The following is a 15,875-nucleotide window of genomic DNA, read 5'->3' as shown; positions in this document are numbered from 1 at the left end:
AGGACAAGGGGAAATGGTTTCAGAGGGAGATTTAGACTGGATAGATGGGTAGAGTTTATTACAGTGAGGACAGTGAGGCACTGGCACAGGTTCCTCAGAGAGGTGGTGGTGCCCCGTCCTTGTAGACACCCATCAATGGGCTCGATAGAGCTCTGGGTGTCCCCATTCTTTGCAGAGAGGTTGGACCCTTTAAGGATCTCTCCCAATTCAAAAGAGCCTGTGATTCACTAAGGGAATCCCATTGGGTGGTAGCAGCACCCCAGTAGTTAACATCCTATTAGGGGGCAACCCATTATTTCCCATGGGATGGAGTCGATCTGGATGTGCTGATGGAGATGCCCATAAGGTCAGACAGCATTTCAATGCTTTTTGCTTGCTCTGCGTGCCCCAAAACCGCATCTCTCATCCTCCCCAACCTCAGATGTAAGCGTGGAGCAGCAGAACCGGAACAGCCACATATTTCTGGTTACTTTTTAACAACTTTCTCTTTCCTTTTCCTATATGGCCCATTAGTATAACTCCAGAAAGAAAGGCTCACGAAGCCGGAAGCATGAATTAAAGCAAAAAGTGGGGTTATAGCAGTGGGAACGCGGTACCCCCCGAACCCGCACGGCTCTTTGTGCCACGTCCCCGCTGCCCCCTCCCCTTCCCCCCCTCTCCGCCCTTGTCTTTGTGCTTCTCCTGCAACCACCGCCTCCATCCCCATGGAAACTATGGGGCCACCCCCCACCCCCCCAGGCGGAAAGGGCAGGACGAGAGGGGACAAAGGGAGACAGGACGGAGCGGGGGAGAAGGGCTGGATCCCAAAGAAAGAGCAGGAAGAAATGGGGCAGAAGTTGGAGGGAGAAGGGGAGAGGGATGAGGGAAGGGTTAGGGGAGCCCCGAGGTGGAAAAAAATGCTTTTCTTTTATACTTTTATCTCCCTAAAACACGAAAGAAAGTCCCGAAGTGTTGGAAGGGGACGGCGGAGCTGAGAGCATCGGGCTGAGAGCCAGCGAGTGAGTGATGGGGAGACCCTTTGGGAAGAGCTGGAGCGTTGAGGGCGACACCAATGCGCCCCATCAGGGTGGGTTGGGGGCTGTGGGGACATGGGGGGGGGGGGCAGGTTGAGCCCACACAGCCAAGTGGAGGTGGGAAACTGAGGCACGACCCTTCCTGTTCCACGTGGGGCTGAGCACGAGGTGGGGGGGGGGTGCTGTTGGGAAAGTCGTTTTGGGGAGAAAACGCGTTAAAATGTGATACGGTGCTCAGGCTGATCGGTATTCCTTAGTGGAGAGATCCCAGCTCCCTTCCAAAATGTGGCCTGAATTTATGAATCATAAACGGCTCCGTCCTCCTGGAGGCATCAATCACCACCGTAGGCAGAGGTGGGTTTGGATCTTGCAGTGTCAGTGGCATGCAGAGATTGCTGATGCTGCTCTTCTGCAAAGGAGCAAAGGCAGAGGGGACTTTTGGCTTGCTGGGTGCTTCAAAACAAAGTGTCATTGCTCGGGGTGCTCACAAACACCATCTTGCCCATGAGGTTGGCATGAATGCGCCTAGAACTGAATAACCATGCTTGGAAAGTGATGGGTAATGGTGGGATGCATCTAAACCTGCATTGTGGCAGACTTTGGGTGTTAATGTGATCAGTCGTGCTGAGGAACGCGTGCACAGGGGTTGTTGTGAGCCCCAAACACACTCAGATGGTGCCTTGTTGAGATGGTCATCACTCAGGGCATAACATTAAACTTTGGACAGCCCTTGTGGGGCAGAGAAGGGGAATTTTATCCTTGTGTTCCCAGTCCTGAGGTCTGGAAGGTGGCTGCATCTCCTCAGCTCATGGTCTGCAGAACCACCAGGCCATAGAGGGAGGCTGATCATTGCCCAGCTCAGTCCCCATCTCCAACAGCTGCTGAGCTCTATGCTGTCCCACCCAGGGTTAGGTTTATCTTTCCCTCTCAGGTATGCTAAGGCTTATAGGGATGGTGCCAACCAGACCTGTGTTGTCTGCCAGGAGTTGTCCCTGCTCCTTGAGTTGCAATGCTGGAGGTGGTGACCTTTCATGGGGTACCCCAATAATGCTTCCAACATCCTACAACTCCTCCTGAGCAGTGAGCTTGGATGGGTGGGGGTTTCTACTTGAAGTCTTTCCCATCACCACCTTGGTGACCTCTGTCTCATAATGAGATGTTAATTACAAAGGGGAGCAGGTGTTGCCGATGAATGCCTTTTAGATGAGTCTGGATGGTGCTGCATGCAAAGCCACCAAGACATTGCAGTTTGGAGGACGTGGTGGTCAAACCAAGAGCAAGGGGCTCATCTAAATGGAGATGTGGCTTTGGTCTCAGAGCAAACCATGAAGCTGATTGAATCTCATTGTCACCTTCCCCCACAAATGGCTCTGTTAGCGTTCTTGGCATCAAAATGGTTGACCAGCACTTGTGCTGGTTGCTCCAGTCTCTGCTTTTCAGCTTTATTGCATTTGAAGGTAACAGAGGGACAGTCGATATCTTGGGGAAGGCTGGAAGGGACACATTCCTCCCTTATCCCATATCAACCCCACCCAGCCTGCAAGGCTTTCACCTCCCAATGTTAGTTGGTGCCTTCTCTTCCAATGGGAAACAATGGGAAAGTGCAGTCATGGGCTCTGTGAAATTTGTTCCTTCTTTTCTGCTCAAACTGAGCTCTTTATTACTTGGCCAAAGATTTATTAGGTGGCAGCCTTTAAGCTCAGCCCTTATTCACCCTGCTGGTAGGCGTTTTCTTGATGCTTTCTCAAGGCGTAGGTTGGGTTACGGCACTACAGTTGGTTCACAGAGCAATTTATCTCAAGGCGCTGTTAATTTACTGGACATCTCTTGCAGCAGAAAGGATTTGGGCTGATAGAAGTTCAACCCATGCCTTCCTCCCCTCTCTTTGCAGCCTTCTTCCAAGGGAAAGCAAAGCAAAGAAGGGGGGGGGGAAGCTTTGGATCCACTTGCCCTACTGATGTCCCACAGTATTGCCCTTCAGAGCACAAACCCCATTAAAAACCCATTTGCCCATTGGGAAAACAGGCATCAAGACAACAGAAAACCCTCCTAAGAAGCACCAAGGGTGGAACCCAGTGCTTTGGTTTCACCTGGGGTGCACTGACGCAATCAGTGCTGTGTCTCTGCTCATGCACTGCATCACCTCACAACCCAATTTCTCCCTCATTTGGGGTTTAAGCATCGCTCCGGAGATTGTGGGGTTTAGCACTGCAGAATGTGGGGCATCACATACAGAGCTGCACCCATCGGTAGCTCAGAGGATGCAGAACGGGGCTCCTGTTTCGGTACCTAAATGCTTTCCCAACAGAAGATGCTCTTAGAGAAGGATCAAACCCTTTGCTTGACAGCTTGCTTAAAGTAATACAACGATGGCTGCATTTCTCTGCTTAAAAAAAACCACAGCATCCTTTGTTCTTCATCGCATCCTTATTGTCACTGTTTGGCATCGTAAGCTAAATCCTCTTTCATCTTCCGTGATGAAGGATGGGAGAGGCAGCGATTCGCTCTGCTCCAGGCTTTAGCTTTACCCTCACATGAGCCATTGATGCTGCACAGAGGTTGCCAGGGATGCAGGCGACGATCCTACCTCCAGGTTTTTGCTGCATCCCCGCCTGCTGAGCGAGATATGGATCATACCCAGCATTATCGCCCATCCGAGCTGAAGGAAGGGATGCTGAGATGTCAGCTTGCAATGGAGAGATGGATCTGAGAGCCGGGTTTTTGTGCCATCTCAGTGCCGTGGGGTGGGAGTGGGGTCTGCAGACCCCCCCAATGATGCGGGGTGAGGGGATTTTTCAGTTCCGGTACTGATGCTGTGCTCATGGTGAGGTCTCTGTGGCGCAATGGACGAGCGCGCTGGACTTCTAATCCAGAGGTTCCGGGTTCGAGTCCCGGCAGAGATGATCTCCAAGCAGGTTTCTCTTTTATTTTATGTCTTTTTTTTTTTTTCCCCATAAATCCCAATCTGACACCTTTATAACAACCTGATAGGTTTGAGGTGGGAGATGATGACTTTTCACTGCAGCATCTCCGCTGCTGATGCTTGTAGTGTTTGTGTGCTCCTCATCCTTCCTCCATCCTCTGTCACATTCCCCTTCCCTTCGTTCCTTTTGGTACCTCCTGGATGCTTTGATGTTTTAACCCTATTTATTCCCCCCATTGCTGCTTGTTGGACCTGTCTGATGCTTTAACTGTGTTACCGGTGCTCAGGCAGTGATTTGGAACCTTGTGTATTCATAAGTGTGGCTTCATCCTTCAACTATATGGACAAAGGAAAAACAACAGTAGGTCTATATTCGGAGTTGTTACCTTATAGAAACCCTTTGCTCTTGTTATTCATGTTTCCATGTTGATGATGCATGTTTGCTAGCAGCCACATCCATATTCCCATAGAGATTCATCTTTATAGGTAATAAACATTGGCAAAAGACAAAGATCCTGACCCTACAATGGAGCTTCTTCCCACTCTTTGACCTTTGAAGACTTTTATCCACTTGAATAGTGGGTTTCTTTCCATTGGTGTCAGCATAGAATGGACATAGAGCCTCTGTATCTTTTTTTCTGGGGAGTCTAAAAGAAAAAGTTCAAAGAAATCATGTGTGTGAGCTCAGAATTGATGTCCTGCCTCTGTCAGAGGTTGGGTGTAAATGGAGCCCAAAACAGTGGGGAAGGAGAGCAGCAAAAGCCTCATGTGAGGAGGTTCCATCATGATCCCTTTCCCCTGGATGGAAGGGGAGGAAAAAGAAGCAACAAGTGCCAACAATGACCCATGAGGGATGGAGTCTCCATAGAACAAAGGAGGCATCTCAGTGGGGTTGCAGGACGTTGTGGGTTTGAGAGACAGCTGCTATAAAGGGGGTAAGACAAGGTGTCCACAGGCATGGTCATTAAGGCGGCACAGAGATTTCCGGTTAGCCTTCATAAAATATTAGTGAACCAAACCCATTTCCTTCCTTTGTTCTCAGAAGAGCATCTCCACACAGGGGACATCACCTCTGTGTGGGGGTATCTAGAGCCAGAAGGGTGGTTCGGGATGGCGGTGAGCAGAGCTCTGCTCTTCATGGGTGAGTGCAGCTGTAGGGTGAGTGGGGGCCCCAAAAAGTCCCACTGATCTTTGGGGAGATGGAGGGAGGGTCAAGGAGCTCCATCTCCAGCACAGGGTCTATGGGGCGCTTGCTCCTTGTGTTGCTTTGGGATATGACTGAGGAAGGGTGAGCTCTGTTTGGGGAAGGAGGGATGTTTGTTTATCCCATGTGGTTGAGGGGATTGGGATGGGGCAGCCCCATTGCAATACAGGCACAGGGCTTCCTCTGTAGGTTGGTCCCAAGCATTGTTGGGCAGAAAGGAAACTGGGCTCCAGAAAGGATGGTGGGCATGAGCACAGTGAGGATGTGCCATGGAGTGGTTGGGGGTGCTAGGTGGTATTTAGGAACATGGCAGACCTCACCAAGCCCCACCAGCCCAATGATGGCTCAAATCTGAGGCAGGGAACTGCAGGAGACTTGGGAGTGCTGCCTGGGGCTTCTCATCCCATCTTTTCTTCGTCCTTGCAGCTCAAGCCCTCGGCCTTGCTGGTGAGTGCATGCGTGATGTGTGAGGAGGCGTGCTGGGACATCCAATGTCCCTCTTTTTCCCCCATCCCAATGCTTTGGGGCTGCACACTGCTATGTGCTGATCCCTGCTCTGCCTCAATTTCCCCTCCTGCCCAGTTGTAGAGATGGCCCTGCTGACCATGGACCCCCCCTGGAGGGTGATATTCCAAGGGGAAAGTGTCACCCTGCGGTGCCAGGGACCCCCTGTGTATGGGCAGCAGCCCACAGCCTGGTACCACAATGGTAAACTCCTGGAGCACACAGAAACCAACACATACAAGATCCAGAAGGCCAAGTATAAACAGAATGGCAGATATGAGTGCCTGAGCCCTGGCTCTACATCCAGCAACTCCATCACCCTGATTGTCTCCTATGGTGAGTGCTGAGAACTGCTCTGGACCTGCCCTGGGACAAACACAGCCTGTGCATAAAAGGAGCAGCACTGTTGGCTTTGGGGTGTCGTGGGCTGAGCTTTGGGGGGGGGCTTCTTGCTTCCATATCTTTGTGGGGTGCATAATTTGTTGGAGTGGGTTGGGTTGCAATAGACCCTAAAGGCCACCTCATTCCAGTCCCTGCTATGGGGTTGCCCATAAGCCCATCCAGCCTGGCCCTGAACACCCCTAATGATGGAGAATCTATGGCTTCTCATGAGCAACCCAGGATACAACTGGCTTATGGGGCTGCAGTCACACTGCTGCTTCATGCTGAGTTTTGTTGTCCATCCCCAAAGTCCTTTCCTATAGGGTAGCATTCATCCCCTGGTCTGTGCTGAGGTTTGGGATGATCCCAAGCCAAGTGCAAGACCTTCAGCAGAGACCTTTGGGTTCTCTTGCAGACCTGCTGATCCTCCAGGTCCCATCACATGCAGTGTTTGAAGGGGAGCTGCTGCAAATGCGGTGCCGGGGATGGAACGGGGGCAGTTTGGCTGCAGTGCGATACTACAGGGATGGAACTGACATCACCAAACCCTACACCACAGCTGGGCAGCTCTCCATCCCCCAAGCCAAAACCCAGCACAGCGGCAGATATCACTGCAGTGCAGAAATGCACTCTTACTTGTCATTAACGAGAAGGGAATCTCAGGTTTTATATGTCTCTGTCGAAGGTAAGAAATCACCCATTAGTTTTAGGGCTTTCCATCAGCCCCCCCCTGATGTGGGAGCTGCAGGATAAAGGGTGAGGGTTCAGCTCAGTGCCCTGCAGTCTATTGCTCACCCTCCCACAGTGGGACTGGGGAGAGAATATGGGGTAGGAGGGAAAGTTATGGGTTGAGATCAGCTGGGTCAGCTGTCCTGGTTCTGCTTCTTGTGCATGCTCAGCTCCTTGCTGGCAGAGCAGGTTCATCTAAGGAAGATGTACCCTGATGAGCTTGTAATACACCTTTAAATCGAAATAAAGAAGGAAAAAACAACCCAATTTCCTTTCCCTTTCCAGAGCTCTTCACCTCCCCAGTGCTAAGTATAGCAAACTCAACACAGCCTATGGAAGGAAGTCCCCTCAACCTGAGCTGCATCACACAGCTCAGCCCCTACAGACCCCACACCACTGTCCTCTGGTACCTCTTCTATAGGAACAGCACAGTCCTTCGAGGTCCCATGACCTCCTCTGAGTACCAGATGCCAACAGTGGGGCTGTTGGACACTGGGTTCTACTCTTGTGAGGTGCGGACAGAGAGTTCCAGTGTCCAGAAATGGAGTCCTCAGGTTCCCATCACCATCAAACGTGAGTGTTTGGGGTGCTGGGGGGGAGCAGCCTTTGGGGTCTGCCACCTGCAGAGATATGCAGGGTGGTTCCATCAATGCCCACCTCCCTTCTTCCCTTTTGACATCCAACATGGCCCCATTCATTCACTATTTGGGAAAGATGGGAGTGTTCACACTGGAAATCAGGCTGTTTCGTCCCTCATGTCTCACAGGAGTCCCCATCTCAGGGGTATCCCTGGAGGTTTGGCCCCAGGAGGGGCAGGTGATGGAGGGACAACAGCTGGTGTTGCACTGCTCTGTGGCCATGGGCACCGGCTCCATCTCTTTCTCCTGGCACCGAGAGGGCTCTGTTGAAGTCCTGGGGAGGGACAGCCACTATGAGATCCCATTGACCCAACAGAGTGATGAGGGGCAGTATTACTGCATGGCCTCTAATGGGGACAGCCCAGCCCAGAGCCTGCGGGTGCGGGTCACTGTAGTGGGTAAGCAGCATGGCAATATGGCATGGTTGGGGCTCGTGTGGGTATTGGCACCATGGGGTGGGTGTTTAGGGGATATTGGGGCTGTCTTAATGGGGGGAGACCCAAAAGTGATTCTCAGAGGGCACCACAAAATGGGATGGCTACAGAGTCTTCCTGTGGATGGAGGTGGGTGTCAGGGCATTTCTTTGTTGGACATCTGAAGGCCTGTGGCTGTGCACCAGCTCCTGTTGTGGGCTGAGTTGGTGTTAACAGCTGGAGAAGGCTTCAACCTGAGCTGCTCTGTGTAGGTTGGCACAACATGGCCATGCAATGGCCAGGAGATGGGGGATAAAGGTTTGGGGATGGATCTTCCATCTCTTCCTGCATCCTTCCAGCTGCTACCAGCAGAACCTGGCAATGTCCTGATGGCAGCAGCTGGGAGAAAGGCAAACTCTGAGCTGCTGGGGTGCAGGAGTTGGGCAGAACAAGCTCAGCATGTGATGCTCTGAAATACCCCCATTTCTTCCCCATTTCATGTGGTTTTTCACGTGTTGTGTTTGATTCCTAGGTGTCTCCTCGCTCTTCTGCAGCCGGCTCAGAGCATTGCTGCTGCTGGCAGCACTGGGAACCCTATTGGTGGGGCTGGTTGTTGTCTGTGTCCTCAGCACTGCATGGAGCCATAAGGGATGGAGCAGCAAACCCCCATGGAAGCATCTGCACCAACATCAATTGCACAATGGGGAGAGGGTGCTTGAGGCTGACCCTGCAAGGGCACCCAAAAATCAAGCAGAATGAGCATCCCCACGTCCTTCCACCACCCTCCCTTGTCTGTGTTGTAGCAAAGAGGTGCTTCTGCTGGTTTGACTGGTGTGCATTGCCCAATAAAGCATTGATGAGCGTGGAGAGTACCAGACCCCATAACAACCCCAGAACCTCTAACTGAGCTGCGGCTCTATGGTCAGCGGTCCTCCAAGTCGCCATATTTATGCAGCTGTGTTCTGGTGGGACCCATGAAGACCCACCAGAACCTGGGGATACCTCCAACCCCTTCTATTGTTCCATGGTGATCAATAAGGTCCTTCCCAACCCAACCATGCTGTGATTTCATGATCTTCCAGGTCTCTTCCAACCCAACCATGCTGTGATTCCATGGTTCTGTTGTCTTTAAGGTCCCTTTCAGCTTAACCTCTACCATCTTTCTACCATTCCCCATTGGGAATATCCCCGTGGGGCCAGTCCCCATTGGGATCATCCCAGTGGGGCCAGTCCCCTTTGGGAGCACAGTGATGGCATCAGCATCATAGGACAGGGATATCCTGCTCAGCTCTGTGCTATCTGGACCAATGCTGCTCTCACTCTTTGCCATTCAGAAAGGCTGGAGATGGACTGGAGGGGGTTCAGAGCAGAACCATAGAATAACCCATGGGTTGGTGAGGGACTGGACTTGTTCAGCCTGGAGAAAAGGCTCATGAGACCTCATCTCTGTGGCCTGGTATTGGATATCTGTCTGTAAAGGGGTCAAACGCTCCTCATTTAGAAGGATTCATGCCCAAAAGATGGGGAAATGGGCACCGGTGGCACTGGAGGAGATTCCAGTTGGACTCAAGAGGGCAGTTTTGTCACTGTGATAACACAGCAACTCCCCAGGGACACAGTGGAAGCTCTAATACTCAAGAATGCAAGGTTTGGGTACACAAAGTGTTGGATTCTCTGCTATGGGACGTGCTTTATTACAATAGATTGGACCAGTTGAGCTCTGAGGTCCCCTCCAACCTGAGCTTTGATTTCTCTACTTTATTAAACCTCACAGTGTTGACTCCTGGCATCTCAGGACAACCATCCCTTGGGCCTGTACCAAAGCACCTCCATTAATGTGATGATCTGCAGGGCTGGTTAAAGGCAAAAATCTGCTTCCAGCCCCAAAGCTGCTGAGATTTTGCTGCTCAGAGAGGGCAGATCCACCCCATTGGGATAACAGAGCTGTGCTTTCCATGCAGGCATTGCAATCAGCAACTGTGCTTTCACGCCGTCGCACACAACCGAGACAGAAAGTCAATTGTTAGTCACTTTATTGGCAGGAGTTCATATTTACAACAGAATAATAGGAAGTAGGAAAGAACCTAGTCATTACAAAGCTCCTCAGTGTTTGCACAGCTTTTATGGCTTGGGATGGCATCATCCATCTGCTGGGGGGAAAAAAGAAAAACCTGTGTATAAAATCACAGCCGTACTAAAAACAGAGATGACTGCTTCGTGCAGAGGATGTAACTTCCAATTCTTTTCTTCATCCGAGCCATCGTGTCTGCAAAGAGGGGAAGAGGTTAGGAAGTGATTCCCATGTCCTCCCATTGTGTCTTGGCTGGACTTGAAGCCTTGTGGGAATTCAGAGCACACCTGGGTGCCAATAGGGTTTGGGTTCCTGGAGCACAGAGTTCCCCATGCTGGAGGTTGCATGCAGAGTTGGATGGATGAATGCTTTGGGAAACACCCTAAAAGTCCCTTTGGCTTCCTTTTTTTTTCACAGTTCCTGTGGTGATTCATGCTTCTTTGGCTGTCCTTAGGGTGATTCGTGCTTCTTTAGCACAGAGCTGGGTGCCCCAGAGGTCTGATGGTTGTGGAAAGGTGCTTCAAAGAGCTGCTGCTTTGGGGAGAAATGCATTTATCTGGCTTAAAAGGGGATGCTTGAAGGGAGTGCTGGAACGCTGCGTGGCTTTGTACCTTTGGTGTGTCATAGCAGGAGGTGCAGGAGGCTGAGGAGGAGGAGCAGGGGCAAATGGCACTGCAGGGGTAATCCCAGCGAGCCGAAAAACTCCTAGGAAGTCAATGAAAAGAAATGGGTCAAAACCAGCATGGTTTGGGGAACTGAAAGTGTTCATGCTCTGCCCATCTCCTCTACTTTCATGCTGTCCCCTTGCTTAGGCCTTGGGGAAAAGAAATGTGCCCAGGAGTATCTTTGTTGGGATAGTCCCTGTTGGGAGTGTCCCTATGGGGTGCATTCCATTTGGGGGCATCCAAGTTGGGACAATCCCCATTGGGAGCATCCCAGTAGGGAAATCCCCATTGGGAACATTCCAGTTGGGATAATTTACACTGGGAACATCCCAGTTGGGACAATCCCCTCTGGGAGCATCCCAGTGGGGCCCATCCCCATTGGGAGCATCCCAGTGGGGCCAGTCCCCATTGGGAGCATCCCAGTGGGGCCAGTCCCCATTGAGAGCATCCCAGTGGGGCCAGTCCCCATTGAGAGCATCCCAGTGGGGCCAATCCCCATTAGGAGCATCCCCATGGGGCCAGTCCCCATTGGGAACATCCCAGTTGGGATAATCTCCATTGGGAGCTTTGGGAACACTCTGTCATGAGCTTAGCAAAGCAAGTTTAAGTTTGCTTAGAATTTGGGGAGTTTAACACATTCTTTTCCAAATCCCAAAGTAAGCGGGTGCTCAAAGGGGCGTTCAGGGATAAGAATAGTCCTCACTGTGACAGCAAATCACAACTGTGGCATGGATGCCCTTTGCCCAAACACATTTGTGTTGTCCAACAGTTTAAAGCCAACATTTCAAGCCCATTTATTGGGAAGAACCCTTTCTATTTTTTACTTCCCTCTCCCCAAACAGAAATACAAAGAGAAAGTCCAACTCACCTCACCTTCATTATATGCATACACCGTGTACATCGTAGGTAGTATCGTGGTGTTGTCAGTATAGTATTCTGCAGTTGCATATAAGTAATCACCTGGAATGAAAGTGTGGTCCCATGAGCATCAACGTTCAGAATAACCCCATTGCTTTGGCAGGTTGTGATCTCAGGTTATAATGAGAACAGCTGGGGATGGGGATGAGGATGGGGATGGGGATGGGGATGGGGATGGGGATGGGGATGGGGATGGGGATGGTAATGGGGATGGGGATGGGGATGGAGATGGGGATGGGAATGGCTCTCTCTCCTACCACAGCCCCCCATCTCTCCTCCCTCCTTCCCCCCCTCCCCTTGCTTTTATCACGTAGTTAGCACAAAATCAGCCCAAAACAAAGCTTGCTTACTGTAATGAGATGCGTAGTCGTATAAAAACTTAGAGATTTCCTCTTCTGCTATCTCATCATTTCCTATAAACCAAAAAAAGAAATGGTTTGCCTTTCCACCCCCCACCTCCCCCCTCCACAACCCCCCCCTCACGTCAGCCGAGCTTTGCACAGAGCTCAATGGGATGTGGTTTTGTGGGAATGGTTTCACTGATTTATGGGTGCTTTGTGCTAAAGTCGCTCCCCAACCCCCCCCTCCTCCCTCCTCCCCACCCCGTGGGAGTAATGGATTCCCAATCTGGCCCTTAATTAAATCAAGGACATGGAACAAAAGATATCAAGTTACGGGCTGGACCCGAGCTGGCCGCGGCGTTGTGTTTTCCTGTGTTTTAGGAATGGATTTGTAGGAAAGGAGCAGAGCAATGGGGTTGTGGAGCTCATCCCCATTGCCCACATCCATCCTGGGTCCCCTCGGGGAGCTGTGAGCTCTCAGCTGGCTTTTCCTCCATGCCAAGCCACTATAAATAGATGTAGGCACAGCTCGATCCAAGCCACAGTGAGCCCCACTCATTTCCCTTCTCCATATAGGACTTTGATATAGAGAGAGCCAATTGGGAATGAACAATTTGGCTCTATCATGTTAAGGCTGCATCGGGACTGGTAGCACCCATGGGTGCCCCTCTCTGCCCCGTACAATCCCTGAGCCTCCCCAGCCTGGACCCAATGGCTCTCAGCATCACACCCTTCAATTAAGGAGCCCATTTCTCTGCCTCTAAAGCCGTTCACATCCCACCAACGTTCAATTCTTGGAGCCAAAACTCAGAGCCCTGGGTCACCTCGTACCCACCCAGCCGACATCCTATGGCCATGGGAAAAGCTCTGCTCCTTTTGGCTCCACTTGGATAAACTCCCAGCACTCTCTCCCCACGCATTCTGAGAAAGCTATTTGCTGTATTTACGCTGGAGCCACGCTAAGAATAATACGGGAAATAGTACGGGAGTTACAGCAAGGAGCTTCCATCCCAAAATCCCATTTAACCCCTCTAAGGACTCTCAGCTCCATTCCTTTGCTGCCTGGGAAGCAGGAGCAGCTCCGGGTGCTGTCAGTGCCCAGCTTGGCTTCAGTTCTGCCTTCCCAAAGCACAAATCAATCCTGCTTTTTCCCTCACCCCGTTCCTATCTCTTACAGCTCTCAGCTGCATACAGGGAGTTAATTAGGGTGCAATACAGAAAGCAATAGAGTTTATCAAACTCTGAGCCCACTCTTTGCTGTGACACAGAGCTCCCAGCTGTGCTCACATTGGTTTTGCTCCCCAAGCTGCTGAGAAAACACCCCAAAACCCTTCAGCCCCACACAGCATCTTAGCAGCACAACCACCCCGAGCTGCAAAGCAGCAAATAGGAGGAAGAAAAAAAAAAATAAAAAAAAGAGCCTTTTTTACCCAATGCAAGCTGAAGAAGGAAAAGTGACGCCCATACAAAGTTCATCATCCTATAAGTCCCGGCTCAGCCTTCGGATGCTGCTCCACACTGCTCAGTTCCTTAAGACGTCCTGGAGCCGCAACTCAAAGGCAGGAAATGACACTGAGAGGGGTTGGACGAGCAGCCCCCGCGCTGGAATATAGGATGTGGGACACCAGGACCCCCACACCATGCAGGGTCAGGTTGGGCTATGGGTTGCGTTGCTGGGTGCTGATGCTTTTGGGGCCGGAGCTGTCAGATTCAGTTCCCCCTCCCTTCAACTCTTTGGGGATATTGGTTTTTTTCTTCTTTGCCAGCTGTCATTTTGCTTGTAGCCTCAGTTTCCCCATCAGAAAGAAGAAACATGAACAGCTGCAGGGTGAGGTTATGTGAGTCCTTAGCACAGAGGGATGCCCTATTTCGAGGAGGCACTTTGTGCATCCACTCATATTGTGCTCAGAGAAGTATTGGCATCAGTTCCTTTTTCCCTCTCTCATCTCTAAAAACAAAAAGCAAAACAGGAAAGAAAAACAAGAAAGCACAAAAAAAACCCTTTTTTTTGTGGGGGGAGAAATATTTAGGGAAGTAAAATGCTGCTGCTCTGCTTTCTGGGTTGGAGGGTTTGGAACCTTCTCCAAAGATAACGGAGAGTAGAATGGACTCAGGTGGAGGGGAAAGGAGGTGAGTGGGGGGGCTGGAGGTGATGGAGCACGCAATGGGGCCTCACAGAGCAATCCCTGTGTGTTACACAGTGGGCAGAAGTGGGTTTGATGGGGGAAAGGTGCAGTTCTCATCGCAGCTTGTGCCCTCATTGGGATGGGTGTTGCACTGCAGTGGCTCTCAGTGTTGCTCCAGGTTTGGGGGAGCAATAAAAAGGCATCCCAGCATCCCCAAATCCCCCATCCATCCCCAAAGACCCCCCAGGGCCCCCCAAACAACCCCCAAGTATCCTCAAATCCCCCCACCAAGCATCCATAAACCCCCTCACACAACCCCAACCTTCTCAATCACCTCCAAACCCCCTCACCAAACACCCCAAACCTCCCCACATCCCAACTCCCCCCATCCAAACATCCCCAACCCCCTCATTAAGCATCCCAAACCCCCTCCCCCCTCAACATCCCAGCTCCCCTCCCAATCATCCCAAACTCCCACCCTCAACATCATCACAACCAAAACTTCAACCACGGCCATAATTTGATATCAGATTAAAGCAGGGAGGAATCCCAGCAGGATGGGGCTGGGAGCTGCATCAGCAAAGTGGGAGCCAGAAAAGAGTTAAAACATCGTGTTGTTGGAGCTGGTGGGAGGCACATCCGTGAGGATTCTAGTAGCTTTCATCAGGAGGACTGATGGGGTGGGAAGGAGAAGATCCTGGCAAAGCCTCAAGGCTGGATTCAGAGGGATTTGTGCTGGCTTGGGGCTGGGCTTGTTACAATCAGAGGATGTCACGATCACAAGTGAACATGCAGCACGATGCTGGTGGGGGAATGGATGAAACTGGGGGTTCTTTGGGGCAATAAGGTGGTGCAGTAGGGAGAGCAGAGCCTTGGCACCATGTTAGTTTTGGGGCTGAGTGCATCGCTTTCCCTGCTCATGTACAGAGCTCTGTGCCCAGGGGTTGCACTCAGGGGTTGCACTCGGGAGTTACAACCAGGGTTTGCATGCAGAGGTTGCATGCAGGGCTTGCATGCAGGGGTTGCACCCACAGGTTGCACCAAGGGATTGCACTCAGGGGTTGCATGCAGGGGTTGCACTGAGGGTTTGCATGCAGGGGTTGCCCCCAGGGGTTGAACTCAGGGTTTGCATGCAGGGGTTGTATGCAGGGGTTGCACGCAGGTGTTGCACTCAGGGTTTGCATGCAGGGGTTGCATGCAGGGGTTGTATGCAGGGGTTACACTCAGGATTTGCATGCAGGGGTTGCACCCAGGGGTTGCATGCAGGGGTTGCACCCACAGGTTGCACCAAGGGGTTGCACTCAGGGGTTGCAACCAGGGGTTGCACCCAGGGGTTGAACTCAGGGTTTGCATGCAGGGGTTCCACTCAGGAGTTGCACCCAAGAGTTGCACTAATGGGTTGCATCTAGGGGTTGCACCCAGGGGTTGCACTCAGAGGTAGCTCTCAGCTGCTATAGATGCTGCTGCCAGCGCCCCATATGAAAGCAAAGCCCACAGAGCTCCGGATTTGCTCCCTCCCACCCAACACCACTTAACCATTTTTGCTTACAACACTCATGTAGGATTTCTGGCTGGAGGAATGCAGCGCTCCCTCTATGCTTTGGGTTTAACTTCTTCCCATGAGGTTCCTTCTTGTAACTGAGAACAACAGCAGCAGCATCCAAAAGGCAGCCAAGAAACGTGGCCAAACCCATCCCCATTTTATATAAGCTGTGCACTTTTAGGTCTTTTTGTGTATTAAAGCTCCTATGTTAAAATCAATCTGCAATAGCTTGAGGAGCTGAAGAGGAACCCAGTGGTGGGAGGGATGCTTTGTAAAGGGACCCCCCAGGACCATCAGTCTGGGTCATGGTTGGGGCTCTGTGCTGCAGATGGAGCAGGAAGGTGAGCACGATCCCATCCTCTGCTTGAAGCATTGCATCATTTCCCACCTCCCAAAAGAGGAAGCA

The 15,875-nt window shown here is 51.5% G+C and overlaps 2 protein-coding genes across 27 annotated transcripts; one reads left to right on the top strand and one right to left on the bottom strand.

Annotated features, from left to right (window-relative positions):
- The first annotated feature begins 294 nt into the window (after window positions 1–294).
- On the top strand, window positions 295–8,667 carry LOC107324528 (Fc receptor-like protein 4). Of its 19 annotated transcripts, none has more exons than XM_085524591.1 (8): window positions 295–346; window positions 938–1,066; window positions 5,567–5,587; window positions 5,723–5,980; window positions 6,441–6,710; window positions 7,040–7,327; window positions 7,521–7,790; window positions 8,338–8,667. In XM_085524591.1, the coding sequence occupies exons 2-8, from the start codon at window positions 1,006–1,008 to the stop codon at window positions 8,562–8,564; spliced, it is 1,395 nt and encodes a 464-aa protein (XP_085380717.1). In that variant the 5' UTR covers window positions 295–346; window positions 938–1,005; the 3' UTR covers window positions 8,565–8,667. The 19 variants fall into 19 exon arrangements, 17 of the variants coding, with proteins under 17 accessions (XP_085380717.1, XP_085380719.1, XP_085380720.1 ...); XM_085524593.1 differs by lacking the exon at window positions 295–346 and adding an exon at window positions 425–465 and having other exon boundaries at window positions 938–998; XM_085524594.1 differs by lacking the exon at window positions 295–346 and adding an exon at window positions 1,271–1,367 and having other exon boundaries at window positions 750–998.
- Window positions 8,668–9,821: 1,154 nt separating this feature from the next.
- Window positions 9,822–13,320, bottom strand: LOC146756299 (uncharacterized). 8 transcript variants are annotated; one of them, XR_014937503.1, is made up of 5 exons: window positions 12,636–13,320; window positions 11,810–11,872; window positions 11,410–11,501; window positions 10,164–10,581; window positions 9,822–10,071 (listed from the first exon to the last, which is right to left on the bottom strand). XR_014937503.1 is itself a non-coding variant. In XM_085524605.1 (4 exons), exons 1-4 carry the CDS (start codon window positions 12,718–12,720, stop codon window positions 10,498–10,500), a joined length of 324 nt encoding a protein of 107 aa, XP_085380731.1. In that variant the 5' UTR covers window positions 12,721–13,320; the 3' UTR covers window positions 9,822–10,497. The 8 variants fall into 8 exon arrangements, 4 of the variants coding, with proteins under 4 accessions (XP_085380731.1, XP_085380728.1, XP_085380732.1 ...); XR_014937501.1 differs by having other exon boundaries at window positions 11,415–11,501; XR_014937504.1 differs by having other exon boundaries at window positions 13,231–13,320.
- Between the last annotated feature and the right edge of the window lie 2,555 nt (window positions 13,321–15,875).

Source organism: Coturnix japonica, chromosome 27 (genome assembly GCF_054131305.1).
Source record: "Coturnix japonica strain WE chromosome 27, WE-NBRP24, whole genome shotgun sequence".
In the NCBI taxonomy this organism is placed as follows: Eukaryota; Metazoa; Chordata; class Aves; order Galliformes; family Phasianidae; genus Coturnix; species Coturnix japonica.
Note: the sequence above shows the minus strand (reverse complement) of the source record. Positions and strands in the feature narration are given on the sequence as shown.